The sequence below is a fragment of the Sminthopsis crassicaudata genome, chromosome 1 (genome assembly GCF_048593235.1).
Source record: "Sminthopsis crassicaudata isolate SCR6 chromosome 1, ASM4859323v1, whole genome shotgun sequence".
Taxonomy (NCBI): Eukaryota; Metazoa; Chordata; class Mammalia; order Dasyuromorphia; family Dasyuridae; genus Sminthopsis; species Sminthopsis crassicaudata.
Window position 1 is genome coordinate 628,643,747 of NC_133617.1, and position 15,594 is coordinate 628,659,340.

Genomic DNA, 15,594 nt, shown 5'->3' on the forward strand with positions numbered 1-15,594 from the left:
CTTGGATCAGCCAGAAATGCTTTGGGTCCCTAGAGACTGTAGAGTGCTACTGATATGCTGCTAATAGGGCTTGAGGTCAGAAGCACCAGGTGAAATAATGGTCCAGTTCTTTATTTTGATGAAAGGCAGGACTTGGGAAGAAAATCAGAAAATATGGGCTTTACCATGTGCTGGCTGTGAACTAAGGAGGAAAAAATAATTTTCCCTGTCTGAGCCTCTGTTTTCTCTTCTATAAAATAAGAGAGTTGGATTAACTGATCTCTAATCTTCTCCCTAGTTTAATATTCTGTATTCTGTGTTCTAATCTCTTTTCTAGCTCTAATATTTTATGATGTTCTAACTTCCTCCTGTGTCTTCTGAGAACATGAGATTTCTTCCAGAATAATATTCTTTTCCATCTTTATCTTCCCTTCTCTGCTTTTTTTTTTAATTTTTTTTTTGCCTGTGGGGAGTGGGGTGAGAGAGGGAAGGGAGGAGAGTACATTTGGTGTTGTCCAGAGGCAATGAGAAGAGGAATTAACCCATTTGTTCTCCCTATCCTGAAACCCTGAATACACAAAGTTTTATTCCTGTGTGTGTGTGTGTGTGTGTGTGTGTGTGTGTGTGTGTGTGTATAGTCTGTCTATATGTCTGTGTCTGTCTATAGAGAGAGCAGCTTGTCCTGTAGTATGGTACCTATCCAAGAACCTAGGCAAAAGACATATAGGTCTTTTAGGCAACAGTCTTTGGCACCACAGTCAAAGAAGTCCATTCAAGTCTTGGCTGCCCTATATTTATTCTAGTTCAGTCCGCTCTGGGACAATTATTTTTAAAATCTGTTCTAGGTCCTAGGATTAGACTCTACCTGCAAACCACTCGTTCATTCACCAGATATTTAGGGAGAAAGAGAAAAACTCTTAACCAGTACCTTAGCTAGTGATGGGAAAGCCTGAGTATTCTCATTGGCATTAGGTATGTACTGCATAGCTGAGGGATGAATGTATCCTAGCTCCCAGAAGAAGTTTTATCAGAGAAAGAAGTTTTAGTCCAGTCTGTGAGATAGAGCTCAGAAACTGTATATTCCTTGTTGTATGGGACTGGGGACTCAGCAGACTAGGGTAGAGACTAGAGCCTGAACTAAAGTAACTTAGATTTTCCATGTTTATCCCCTATTCTCTCCCTTCCCCTTGTTCTCACACATGCTTCATGAAGGACATCATTGAATTCAAAGCACATTCTTCTTAAATGAAAAGATGCCTTGGACTATGTGTGAATTCTAGCTCTGCTACCATGTGACTCGGCACCATGTTTGGGGCAACAAGGTGACTCAGTGGACAGAGAACCAGAGACTCATCTTCCTGAATTCAAATCTGGCCTCAGACGCTAGCTGTGTGACCCTGGACAAGTCACAGCATTGCCTCAGTTTCCTCATCTGTAAAATAAGCTGGAGAATTAAATGGGAAACCATTCCACCACCTTTGCCAAGAAAACCCCAAAATGTGCTCATGGAGAGTTGAACATGAACATGAAAAATCCAACAGTAACATGTGATTGCAAGGAAGTCATTTCTCCCTCTGTGTCAGAGGCAGCTGGGGGCACCATGGATAGAATCCTAGACTTGGCATCAGGAAGGCCTGAGTTCAAAAGTGACCTCAGACACTAATTAGTCATGTGACTCAGTTACTTAACCTGACTGCCTTGGTTTTCCCTTCTATGAAAAGGGGGTAATAATAGCACTTGCCTCTCAGTGTTGTTGTCACGATAAAATGAGATATTTGTGAAGCACATGGCAAATATTAAATTACTACGCAAATGTTCTTATTATAATTATTATAATAATTATTACTATTATTATACATTGATGTGGGCAACAGGGTAGAGAGGGAGGGGAGTTGCATTTGAATTGTGGCCCAGTTAGGTTACTAACCATAAAACCTTAGGAAAGTGATTCTGCCCCCTTTCCCACCCCCCCGCCCCTCCTCTGTAAAACAAGGTTAGACAAGATGCTCTTTTAGGTACCATCCAGCTTTCTGATTCCTTGATTCTGTGATATTATAAGTGCCAACTGTGTGCAAAGCATAGTTCTGGGTAGTGGAGGTGGTGGAGGTGGTGGTTAGGAATAATACAATGATGAATAAGAAAGAATTCCTGTACTCAATGAGCTTATGATATGGTAGAGGAAGATAAGGAAAGTGTAAAAATAACTATAATATAAAATGGAGCATGATTAATACATAGAAGTATTACAAGCAAGGTATAATGTGAGGTCTAAGGAGAGAAAGCTCATTTCTGCCTGGGGAATCAGGAAAGGAGAGGATTGCAGTGGAGCCAGGTCTTGAAGTATGTCAGCAGGCATTGGCCAGCACTGGGATGGGGAGAAGTATCTGTAAAGGCAGGGACCACATTGTAATTATTTTTATATCTGCCTTAATACCTACCACGGCAGCTCTGCACATATTAGGCATTTATTTGTTGAATTTAATTCTAGGTGATGGGAACAGCATTGCACAAGCACAAAAGTTGGAAGCTTATAGTTTTTCATAAAATAAAAAGGATATTTTTATGAAACAGAGTTAAACTGAAAATCAGTCACTGAAAGCATGGGAAGGCTTAAGTTGGTCAGACACAAGCAAGAGAGCCCTGGAGGAATTCTAGGGAAGCAGAGGTTGTTGTGGTAGACTGAACAGGCTGTCAGGTGGTCAAGGAGAGAGGTGAGTTTTGGTTTCTTGACAGTGTCTTGTTTTGCTTCCTGCTCTCCAGGTCTCCTGGGAATGGTCGCCCATATGATGTACACTCAAGTGTTCCAAGTCACGGTCAGCCTGGGACCTGAAGACTGGAGACCTCACTCCTGGGACTACGGCTGGTCTTTCTGGTGTGTGTCCTTTTCAGCTTGTGATGGCACCTCCCTCAGGCAAATGTCAGAGCAGGTTGTTTTTCTTCTCTCTAAAGAGTCACAGTGGGAAGAGCAATGGACTTGGTACCAGAAAATAGGGGCTTAGTTTAACGACTGTCTCTGTTATTTATTAATCAAATGACTTTGGGCAAAGTCACTCCATCTCTTAGATCCTCAGTGTCTTTACCTCGGAGCTCTTGTTAATGCCGTACCTCTGTGACATCTGGTCAGATCCATTTGGTGTGATCCATATGGAGTAGGTCACAGGCTCACAAAACTGGAGAAAGAGCATACAATTATTGTTGACAATGACGCTTCTGCACCTTTTCACCTCTCACTATGGCTCCATGGGTAGAGATTTCCCTGCCAAAAAATATTATGGGTAAAGTGCTTTGTAAACCTTAAAAGACTATATAAATCTTAGTTATTATTGTTATTAACAAAGGCACGTAAACTTTGCAGGGGAAACAGGGTGGGAGCAGGGAACCTTGGCAGGGAGTGTGAGAGTCATAAGGAATCCTCCAGTACCAAACTAAATCTCAGCAAGGCAATTCAGGGGCTCAGAGTCCATCTGAGACTGAGTACGGAGTAGTGGAAGCACCCTGGCTTTGGAATCACAAAGCCAATTGCAGCTGTCAGGGTCCATCCAAGGGAAGGCCAGCATGTGCTTGTAATTAGTGACCATTATCACCAATATTGGGGGAAAAGAAATCTTTATCTGAAGCAAGAGAGGAGAGGCCCCAAGTTGGGAGGAAATCAATGGGACTAAGAGGAGAAGTTGTTGCTTAGGGAGTTTAAGTCTAAAGAATTTGTCAGATTTGGAATCTGAAGTGTGGACAGTGCCAAGCAGCTGACTGAAGCGACTTCCCTGAAGCTTAGAACCTTATCAAGGCTTGCACTACCATCTTTACCTGGCTTTGTCTTCTAGTTCTTCTGCCTGAATAAACCATTTCAACCAAGCCAAGGGACTAGATGCCAGTTCCCCCCTTAACTAGCTGTGGGATTTGGGGTAATTCACCTAAAGCCTCAATTTCTTACCTATAAAATGAAAACAGATGGACTTGATCATGAAAATTCCTTCCAAAACATCTAGTTTTCCAAACTGTAATTTGAGAGCCCTGGCTCAGTCAGATGTGTGCAAACTCCACTTACTGACTGTGTGACAGTTTTCTCATCTTTAAAATGAATTAATAAATAAAATGAAGGGGTTGAATTAGAGGACCTCTCGATTTCCATCCAACTCTATAGCCATGATCTCTGATGTTTTCACTGGAGTCTTCTCCTCCCATCCCCACTTAGGAGTAAAGGATGTGGACCCTGGAATAGCCCTTCAGCTGGGTTAGAGAGCAGGAGAGGGGAGTAGCCGGTAGCTGTCCCACTCAAAAAGTCCTTGTGCCTTACACCCCTTTACTGACATTCTTGAGGAGAACGTTTAGGTCTCTGGGGTAGAGAATGTTTCCGCCAGAGAGGTTATAGATGGAAGGATTCCTGCTCATTCTTCCTGCTCTCCTGCTTTTCTGGCTGCGGGTCACCAACTTTCTTTTTGATTTATTCATAATACAGACTTGAGTGAGTGGGGATGTGTTGGCGCTGATATATTTCTCCCTGTCACTGAAGCCCAGAGAAGATAGATTTGGACCATTTTTCATCCCTCTAGAAAGCTCACATTTGGGGGTTCTTCCTGAGCTCTGCTATGTCATCTCTCTTGTTTAATATGTGTGGGGCCATTTGTCAAGATTCAGTGCTTTAGCCAGCAACAGTCCCCTGAGAGGGAGGATTGGCTTGAAATAAGATTAAGAGAACTGTAAACATTTGGCTAAGGGATTGAAAGAAAACTCTTCTGGGAGGCAGGAGAATGCTGTGGAATGAATGCTAGCTGTGAAAGACCTTGGTCCTGCTTTTAACCCAGCCACTAACCAGCTTAATTGGACAAGTCATTTCATTCCTCTCAGGCTCAGGCTTCTCATTTCCTTCTCACATTTCTGTAGCCCTTCCAGCTCTACAACCACTCTGTGAGAGAGGCAATACGCCAATATTATTACATTTTACAATATACAGGTCAGCAAACTGAGGCTTGACATGATTATGATGTGCTCTAAAATCAAATACTAAGTATGTAGCAGAATCAGGATTTAAGTCAGGTTTTCTGATTCTTAATGATTCCAGGATTCTTCGTTATATCTGTCTGGTTCTGGAAAATGAAGTCGGTAGATGTGGGCAGTAAATTAGATGATCCCTAAGGTCCCTTCCAATGCTAACATTCTAAAAATCTGCAATTCTAATGAAAATATTGATGTTCAGATTTCATGAAAGAAGTGAAATGTTCTCCAAGAGTGCAGAGCTAATGAAGATGCAATCATTGGCTTCTCTAGGCTCAGACTGCAACCATTATTGACTGTCATCTTGCTTGTGAACGCATGGGTTTGGATGGCTCAGCGCAAGCCTCCCCCCAGTAGGAGAAAAATTCATCTCAATGCATGAGTCCTGCTGACCATGTTGAAGAAGATCAGCTTTGTGTATGAGGAGCACCAAATTAGCCTCTCCTGCTGAGAAACCAGGCAAATTCTTAAAGTCTGGTTTCAATTTCTTCATGTCCTCCATGAGCTGTGACTGCCCATCATCTTGCTTAGGGACTTGAATCTACTTATGAGCTCCTTCCAGCATAGACTCCCTTCAGTCCCTAACTTTAATTTCTAATCTGTCCTTTATTTGGATGAGATGTTCTATCGCCCTCTAGTTCTTGGCTCTTTCCAGTGACTGCTAATTTCTTCCATTTTGCTTCAGGTTAGCTCCTTTGGGGCACTCTTGACCTCATTTACTAAAGAATTATAGATTTTAGAGCTAGAGAGTACATTGAAAATAATTGAATATATGTATTTAATTTATACTCTAACATATTGAACATGTATTGGTCAATCTGCCATCTGGGAGGGGGGAAGGAGGGGAAAAATTAGAACAAAAGGTTTGGCAATTGTCAATGTTGTAAAATTACTCATGCATATATCTTGTAAATAAAAACTATTAAAAGAAAAAAAAGAGAATTGAATGTAATCTTACAGATGAGGAAAGCATAGACAGGTTAAATGATTCAAACCAAGGTCTTCTAATTCTATCCATAAACATTCATTAAGCTCCTCCTACTATGTGTCAGACACTATGTTAAGGACTAGAGATACAAAAAGAGGCAAAATATAATGCCTGCCTTCAAGGACCTTACAATCTAATCAGCTGACTGATGCTGGCGTCATCCTTATAAGGATTTACTTTTTAAAGTAAGGTCACACAAAATGGAATGCCTCCCCCCCTGCAGCAAATATATGTGGTGGTGGTGAATACAGTGATGTATAATACTGAGAACTATCATGGTCTAATGGCAATAATATTGGACTAGAAGTCAGAAGACCTCAGTTAAAGGCATAGCTCTAGAATGATTTGTCACTGTGATGGTTAAATTATTTAGCCTCTCTGATTCTGTAAAATGGAGATAATATTACTTATTATGCCTATTTCATAGAATTGTTGTAAGGAAAATGTTTTCATAAACTGAAAACCTCTCAAATAAATGTCAGCTATAATTTGTGCTATGCCATTTTATGTTTAAAGAGTGCTTGGCACAGTAGATAGTGGCTCCCTCTCCATCGCCTGTGCTCTTTTCAGATTCCAGCTGTGTTAAACCCTATATCTTCCTACCTCTATCCACTCTGTGCCCTCCAGTTACCCAGGAGAAGCAGCAGATTAGTTACCTCCCTTGGGGCTAAGAGCTGCCCCACCACCATGCTTCCGCATGGGGCTTAGCATCCAAATGCGTTTACCCCATTAGCTCACTTACAGAATTGAAGCAAGAGAAGCTTTTCAAGGCAATCCATTAATGTGTTCTCCTATAAAAATCCAAGGCCTAATAAAGCAGTTTGAAATAGATCAGTTTGTAGTTATTGTCCTAGAACAGGACTGTAGAAACAGAGGGATGCATTTTATCTAAATCATCTCCCTTGAGGCAAGCCAGTGTTGTCTTCCTTCTGCATAAAAACAAAACCACAGCAGAGATAAGTGATTCATTGCAGCCTAATCTGGACCTCCCAGCTGGAGAAAGAGGTCCATTTGCACATCTGCAGTTTCTGATCTCTAGCATCCTTTTGGTAAAATACTATATTCACAATATCCAGCTTTGGTGAACAGTGCTCCACTCTGCTGCAGGAGGAAAGTAAACCTGCACATGTTATGTCTTCTTCATTGGTTGGGGTCAAGGGGAAAGTAGAAGGCCTAAGGCCAATTTCTATAGCCGTTTGGTCATGATTTTTTTTTAACCTATCATAAATGTAAATATATTCTCTCTGAGTTCCTGAGGAAACAGAGAAACCAAGACCTGCTCATCTGTATTTGTGTGTGAGTGGATGGAGTACCAGGTTTGGAGCCTTTCTGAATTCAAATCCAGCCTCAGACACTAACTGTGTGATCTTGGACAAGTCACTTAATCCGATTTGCCTTAGTTTTCTCATCTATAAAATGAGCTGGAGAAGGAAATGGCAAACCACTCGAGTATCCTTACCAAGAAAATCCAAATTGCAGTCACAAAAAGCAGGACATGACTGAAAATGACTGAACATGTTCAAGCTCAAAACTTTTCAGAGTTAATTTCCCATTCAGTTGCCATCCCCGCATCTTACTCCTTCCTTCCTGTCCTCTGCCCCACTCCTGTGGTTTATCAGGATTTCCATCCAGATGGAATATAGGGACAGCAGCCCAATCTCACCCCATCTCCCCACTCATTGGCAACCTGTGCTTTCAACCCTATTCTTCTCACCCCAATAGTCCCCAACTTCAAGGAGCCTGCTTTTCCCCTCAACTATCATTCTTGAGGAGTAGAAGCAGAAGGAACCTCAGAGCCACCCTTTCAGTCAAGAACCTAGTTAGCCTAGTGAATGCCATCCCTGACTATCAATCATCTCAGGCCAGTACCCCATATCTTTTTGAACATCCATAGATAGACAAAGACTAGCCTGTCCTCTAGTCAGGTGTCCATGCTCTATAAAGAACTCATAAACATGATGTTTCTCTGTGGCTAGTATCTAATGGACTAATTATGAAGGAAGGACATGGATTCACCCAACAGTATGTAGGAGAGTGTAGCGAGCTGTTGTCTCTAGAAGCTGCTGGATCGCTCTCTGGGAAGAGATCTGCTGTGTCTGCTCAAATCTCTCCGACAGATTCTTCTTCCTGTAAATGAACCGTTGTCCCCAGGCAGTTGCTGTTAACTCTTGTCCTTAGAAGTGACTTCCCTTCCTGCAGAGAGCCCCGTCAGGCCTGATGTAATGCAGAGAGTCTTCTTCTTTCTCTGAGAGTCCTCTCTTTTATTCTCCCAGAGAATGGGAGTGGGATAATGCAAGGGCTTCTGGGAAGAACCACCCCAGCCAATGAGCTTGCCCCCTCTATCAAGTCAACCTGAGTTCTCACCTTGTAATTGTCCAGAAAACCTGAATTCTCACCTTGTCACTGTCCAGACAACCTCAGTTCTCACTTAGTAATCCTAACATCTCCCCCTTTCTTTTGATTTAGAACATAGGACAGTCATGACCTTGAAACATAAATCCATCAATATGGGAAGTATTACAGATAATTACATAAATGATCTTGAAACATAAATCCATCAATATGGGAAGTATTACAGATAATTACATAAATTACATAAGCATATAGTAACATAGTAACATAACACATGCTAGAAGTATGTAACATAATCATAAATTGAAAATTTATAAATGTCCATAAGTCCATTGTCCATTAGTCTCATCTTGTGTGAGGAAGTCCAATGATTCCTGCTGGTTTTTAAAGTTCTTTAACAGTCTTCTTATTATCCATGCTCTTTCAGTGTCAGATGTTTCTTAGATCTTCTCCTTTATTTTGAGATCTTTCTCTTTTTCTGTCTCTCTCTGATGGACAAGGTGAATATGACTCGTTGGCACCCATCTGATTCCTTCTCCTGCTGAAGAAATACAAGCAAACCCTCTCTCCCAGGCAGTTAACCGCTTTCTAAATCTCTTCTCATCATCTGACAATTACATTGGAGTTGTTTGCACTGGGCACAGCCCTGTTGGTTTAAAAGGCCTGTATTCTCCCCAAGTGTAATCCATTTTTGCAATCTGATTGCCTTTTGACTGACTTATCAGGTAATCCCTTTCTGCCATGTGATTGCTTCTCTGCTGATTGATTAAATCAGAGTCCTGGCCTTCTAAAGGCTCTTTAGGTGTAACATCAGCTGCCATCATGCCCCAAGTCTTTTTTGCCTGGGGCCCTGGACCTGGGCCCCTCATCCCATTTCCCTGAATTATTCTACACTCTGATGCCCAATGGAATCCTCTGTTGCATTTTGGACATGGGGTTTTAGGTCTTCTCTCACCCTGTCTTTTCACTGTATCTCCAAATCTACACTGAGCTCTTAGATGTCCAATTTTTCCACATTGAAAACATCTCCGAGTTTCTCTAGAAGGCCCTTGCCAGGAGGGACTCTGTCTCTCCACATTCATCATTGTCTGGGTATAAAAAGCATTTGTTCCCACTGTAGCACAGCGTCTTATGATCTCCTCTAAAGGAGCATCTTTGTCTAATCCCCATATAATTCTTTTGCAAATCTCATTGGCATTCTCCTTAGCCAGATGTCTGGTCATTATTTCTGTAGCTGCATTTTCTCCAATAGTTCTTTTGACAGCAGTTTGCAAACGTCCCACAAAATCTGCAAAAGGTTCATTGGGACCTTGCTGTATTTTAGTGAAAGCCTCTCCACGATCTTTCTGTCCAGGGAGGACACCCCAAGCTTTTATTGCAGCCTTAGCAATTTGTTCATATATTGTCATGGTATAATTAATCTGTTCCGAATTCTCTCCATACTGACCTTCACCAGCTAAGTGCTCAAAAGTGAATTGTGTGTTAACTCCTATTTCCAAATTGCATCTGACTTGAATTTTACATAATTCATGAAATTCCGCAAGCCATAATAAATTTTCTCCAGGTTCCAGACATGTCCTTGCTATGGATTTCCAATCATTCGGGGTTAGGACTTCATAAGACAAACCATCTAGTAACATTTTGACATAAGCTGATGTAGCCCCATAAAGGGTACAACCTTTTTTCAAATCCTTAATTTTATTCAAATCTAAAGGTGCATATCTTCTCCTTTTTTGACCTACAGAGTCAATATTTTCAATCACAGGATATGCATGTATAAAATCACTTATATCCTGTCCTTCTCTCTTAGCTTTAACCAATGCTTTTTCTAATCTTGTCATAGGCTTAGGCTTCTTCACAGGCAATTCTGTTTGTGTTTCTGCCTCTTCCTCTCCTCCTTCTTGCTCCACCCATGAAGGGTTAATTGAGGGAGGAGATGGGAGGTGCTCCTGTTGCTCAGAATGGTACTTAACTTCATTGTTATCTGATTCATCCTTTTCACCTAGTTTAGTTGACACCTCCCCATTTTGCTCCTTCATCTCTTCCTTTAGAATAACATTTTTTAAAGCCATTTGGATTAAATTGTAGGTATGAATTGTATCTTTGGAAACTGAGTTTGGTCTGGAACCAAAGGGCAAAATGTCACAAAGGTAATTGTACTGTTCACCTAATTGCTCTCCTACTAATTTCCACTCATCTGGATCCAATTCTTTTTCCAGAGAAAAAGAAGGACATATGACCTTCACAGTTCTTAAAAGTTCAGTAATCTCCTCTAAAATTATAATCAATCCTTGGCTTTTCATAACCTTGATGATGCTCTCTAAACATTTTCCTTGAACAGAAGGTGTTTGCCCCATTTCACTATAAGAGATTGCTGGTTTAGCCCTTAACAAGTTAAGTTCCTTATTTATCTATTAGCACACTCACTTAATCTTTAACAAAGTTTCCTCGTTACTCACGGTTCTGGGTCAGAGAGACTGAGATCTAGATCGGAAGCTTTTCCACTGGAATCAGGACCGTGTCTGTCCCTGTTCGGGCGCCAAATTGCGAAGGTCTGGTCTAGCTCCTCTTGTCAGGATAAGCAAAAGTCCTTGCCCCACGTGTGGACGCCAATTGTAGCGAGCTGTTGTCTCTAGAAGCTGCTGGATCGCTCTCTGGGAAGAGATCTGCTGTGTCTGCTCAAATCTCTCCGACAGATTCTTCTTCCTGTAAATGAACCGTTGTCCCCAGGCAGTTGCTGTTAACTCTTGTCCTTAGAAGTGACTTCCCTTCCTGCAGAGAGCCCCGTCAGGCCTGATGTAATGCAGAGAGTCTTCTTCTTTCTCTGAGAGTCCTCTCTTTTATTCTCCCAGAGAATGGGCGTGGGATAATGCAAGGGCTTCTGGGAAGAACCACCCCAGCCAATGAGCTTGCCCCCTCTATCAAGTCAACCTGAGTTCTCACCTTGTAATTGTCCAGAAAACCTGAATTCTCACCTTGTCACTGTCCAGACAACCTCAGTTCTCACTTAGTAATCCTAACAGGAGAGGGAGGGAGGTATTTGGATAACATCTGTCTCTCTTGGGCTTAGACCTAAACACTAAGGAATAGCTGGCCTTGGTTCTTGACTAAATTTTTTTTTCCCGGCACACATAAAGCTCTCTACATTTTCCTCATCTTTCCATGGTTGGCTGAATACAGTTGTGTAGAAGGCGTGACTTTTATCAAATATACATGGGCCAGATGGCTTCCCATCAAATTCCTGAGTTCTAAAACTTAAGCATTCATGTGCTGACACCAAAAGCATGGTACGATGCAGATTAGACTTGACTCTAGGTCTCAGTTTCTTCATCTGTACCACAAAAATTGGACATGGTGGCCTCTAAGGCCTTCAACTTCTACCATAAAGGTGAAGTACGGATAAAGAAAAATAGCTACCACAGCCCTAGAGTGGCCCTTTCCCGCTATCATCCAGATGTGTTCCCTTATTCCTCCAGACTTAGATGGTTTAAGCCTTTCTTTTACTGTGGTCTTCCTGCATCTTATTTTTTTCTTTCTCTCTCTTTCTGCAGCCTAGCCTGGGGTTCGTTCACGTGCTGCATGGCAGCCTCAGTCACCACACTGAACTCTTACACCAAGACGGTCATCGAGTTCCGGCACAAACGCAAAGTCTTTGAGCAGGGATTCCGGGAGGAACCAACTTTCATTGATCCAGAGGCTATCAAATACTTCCGGGAGAGGTCAGTGAGGGCCAGATGTGTTGCATGATGCATGATCAGGGGAGGAGGTCACCAACCTCTCTGTTGGTTCTGAGAATGACAGGTAATCCACTTGCTGAAAGATTTTGGATACTCCCAGAAAGACAGGCCAGAACTGGTCAGGCTGAATTATACTTCTCCTCACTTTTAAATTATTATTTTTGGCTTGTTTATCTTTCTGTGAGTACCAGTTAGAAAGCAACCCCCCCCTCCTTCTATAGAAGATTAAGTTGATGAATTTAAGAAAGAAATAGAAGTCAAAAGAACCCTGGATTGGAATACTGTGTGGCCTGTGGAATTTGAGGTCTGGCCCTGATACTAATACCAAGATTTGGGTATGTTATCTGTTCTCTTTGAATCTGTCTCCTCATCTATAAAATGGGGACAATAATTTCACAGGGTTGTTGTGAGGAATTGCTTTGTAAACCATAAAATGCTACATAAACATGAGTCAATATTATTTTTTTTCTAATTACATGTAAAGATAGTTTTCAACATTCACTGTTATATGATTTTGAGTTCCAAATTTTTTTCTCCTTCCCCTCATTCTCTCCCCCCTCCCCAATATAGCAAGCAATCTGTTACAAGTATAATCACATTAAACATATTTCACATTAGTCATGCTGTGAGACAAGAATCAGAAAAAAAAAGGAAAAATCACAAGAAAGAAAAAACAACAAAAAAAGTGAAAATGGTATGCTTTGATCTGCATTCAGACTCCATAGTTCTTTCTCTGGAGGTGGATAGCATTTTCCATCATGAATCTTTTGGAATTATCTTGGAGCATAATATTGCTGAGAGGAGCTTAAACTATCAGAGTTGATCATCACACAAAGTTGCTGTTACTGTGTATAATGTTCTCTAGTTCTGCTCACCTCAGTGAGTCAGTATTATTATGATTATTATTTGTTGATCACAATCAAATCAGGACTTTTGGGACAGCCTCGCTATTGAAAAGTCATTTGATAATGGTATGTCCACTTAGAACAATTCTTGACACTTAAGTTACTATTTTTGCCTGTTCACCAATTAGAGAGAAAAGCCCTCTCCTTCTGTAGAAGGAACTAAGATGATGAATCCAAGAAAGAAGTGGTAGTCAGAAGAACTTTGGATAGGAATACTGTGCCCTGTTGACAAAAAAGTCAGATAACAGCTCTTGGATGCATAAAATAGCCAAGAATAAAGGGAGATGGGAGATGATTCTATACTGTATTGTTCAGTCTATACTCATGGCTTTCCCATGAAAGGCCACTGGGCTTTTGTACTCACAAGGTAACCAGCAGCTAGCACAAGGAAAATGGTCCCAGCATCCCCTCTTCCTTCTCCTGTTGTCAGAGCCAACAGGTTGGTAGGACTGCAATCAAGCTAATTCAACCCTGTATTGCATTTATAGACTTCAAGTGCACAGAGTAAAGGAGATTATAGTCCCACTCTTTTCTACCCTTTCAGACAACATCTGGAGGAAGTGCTATGTCCTCTTCTGAGCATTGCATTTTAAAAGGGACAAGCTGAAGCATACTCAGAGAATAAGTAGTGAAACGGTGCTGCACAAGGAACAATTAAGGAAAGGCTCTACATAGAAGAGGCAATAGAGACTTTTAACCTTTCTTCATCTACTCAAAGGGCGGTCCTGTGGAAAACAAAGGAGATTTATTTTGTAGTGTCAGAGGACAGAAGCAGAACCAATAGGTGGAAGTTATAGAGTCCAATTTCAACTCAGTATAAAACTTCTTAATGATTAGAATTGTCCAACACTGGACTGAAGTAGTTTAATATATAAAGCGTTCTCTTAAATTGGAAATGCCTGAGCAAAAGCTGAATGATCATCTTTAGGGATGTTTTGGGGGGATTGCTCTAGGGAGTGAGAAATTGCACCAAGGAATCTTTAAAATCCCTTTCATCTCTTAAGTTTTTATGATTGTCCAGAATAAGATTCCTCCATCTTTACCCCTTTCCCCAAACCTTGCCATGGGTGCCTGCTTTGATGTAATATACAAGCTGACTCCTCAGCTTGCTCAACTGACTCCTTTTACATTTTTCTAGTCTCTAGGTGGAGATGGGAGTGGGTTTTAACCTTTTGGTATGTCCCCAGGCCCTTTTGGCAGTCTAGTGAATGCTATAGACCCTATGTCAGAACAATATTTTTAACAGAATAAGATAAAATACAAAGGATTGCAAAGGAAATCAATCCTGTTGAAATAGAGATGCAATTTTTAACCCATCTAAGTTATGGACTCTCTGAATTCTCTCCATGGACCCCAGGTTAAGAATTCTATTTTATCAGAACAAAGTAACCACTGCATTTTACAGATACTTTCATCTTGTCCTCATTTTTTGAATGAGATTCTATAACAGAGTCTTAAGAACTAAAGAAGGGGCCATTTAGTAAACAGACTTACAACTTAGCAGGGCCCATCTTGGAACTTTTTGGAACATCAGTACCAACTGGAAGCAGGGCAGACCAGCCTCTGGAATAAAAGCAAAGATAAACAAAAAGAACCAAGTTTCTAAATGGCAACACCACAGAGTTCTCTGAATTGGCTCCTTATTGCTGGTACATACAAGTCCTGCACACTCATGACCACAGGAATAGCAAGGGAGTATATGATTTAGAGTCTATTAGAACCCCTCTGGTTCCATCTTATTTTATTAGTAGGAAAACTGAAAGCCTAAGAGTTGAAATGTCTTGCTCATAGTCATCCAGATAATAAGTAGCAGAATTAGGATTTGAACCTGGATTCACAGTCTGTTATCTTATGATGGACGTCTCTCCCATTCTCCAGGTCCTGACCTGCAGGATGGACAAATGGAAACAGAGAGAGGCAGAGAATTTGAAACTCTCCAAGTAGCAGACGAGAGTCATGCTGTTGGTCAGGGAGCTCCCTGAAGAGGTATCAGGCAGAGCTTCTAGTAGATCGGCAGTAAGATGAGGTTCAGACAGGAAGCAACAGAGTTTGCACAGCAAGTCATAGGAACCCAAGCCTTGAGCTTGGAGTTGCTGTATTAGGCAGGCTTGCATGAGACATGGCCCCAGTTTTCTGAACTACTGTACAAGGAATGGGCTGGGCCTATGGTCGTGAAAAAAGGGCCCTTTGACTGGAGGCAAAACCAAGCTCAAAGCAGGACTAGCTGTCACAAGAGAAATTGGGCCTATTGCTCTGGCGCTTTAAAGGGGACAAAACACCTTGCTCACGATAGCCCTGTGGGGCAGGGGGAGCAAGTTTTTTTAGCCCCATCTTATAGAAGCAGAAATTGAAATCAAGGGAGGAGTGTCTTGCCCAGAAGAATTCCATGTCTGAGCTAGAATTTGAATCCAGATCTCCCTGACTCCAGGAATTTTTCACTCTAGCACTCTATGTCTCAGTAAGTTGGACTTAGAATTTCAAACATCTATCAGTTGCTTTCTCTTTAATGTGTGTAAAGGCATCACAGTGTGTGGAGTGTTTTAGCTTTCCAGCTGTCTGTGTTTTGAGGCAGCTGTGAAATGCACATCCAGTTCCAGGGATAGACCCTGGACAAGGCACTTAACCTCTTAATTTCCTCCTC

The 15,594-nt window shown here is 41.5% G+C and overlaps 1 protein-coding gene across 1 annotated transcript in view; it reads left to right on the forward strand.

Moving 5' to 3' along the window:
- Positions 1-15,594, forward strand: part of GSG1L (GSG1 like) — a 370,570-nt gene that overhangs the window by 282,132 nt on the left and 72,844 nt on the right. Inside the window, exons 4-5 of the mRNA XM_074282771.1 lie at positions 2,740-2,851; positions 11,863-12,030. Of these exons, the coding sequence (XP_074138872.1) occupies positions 2,740-2,851; positions 11,863-12,030 (280 nt within the window). The remainder of the gene's footprint in view (positions 1-2,739; positions 2,852-11,862; positions 12,031-15,594) is intronic.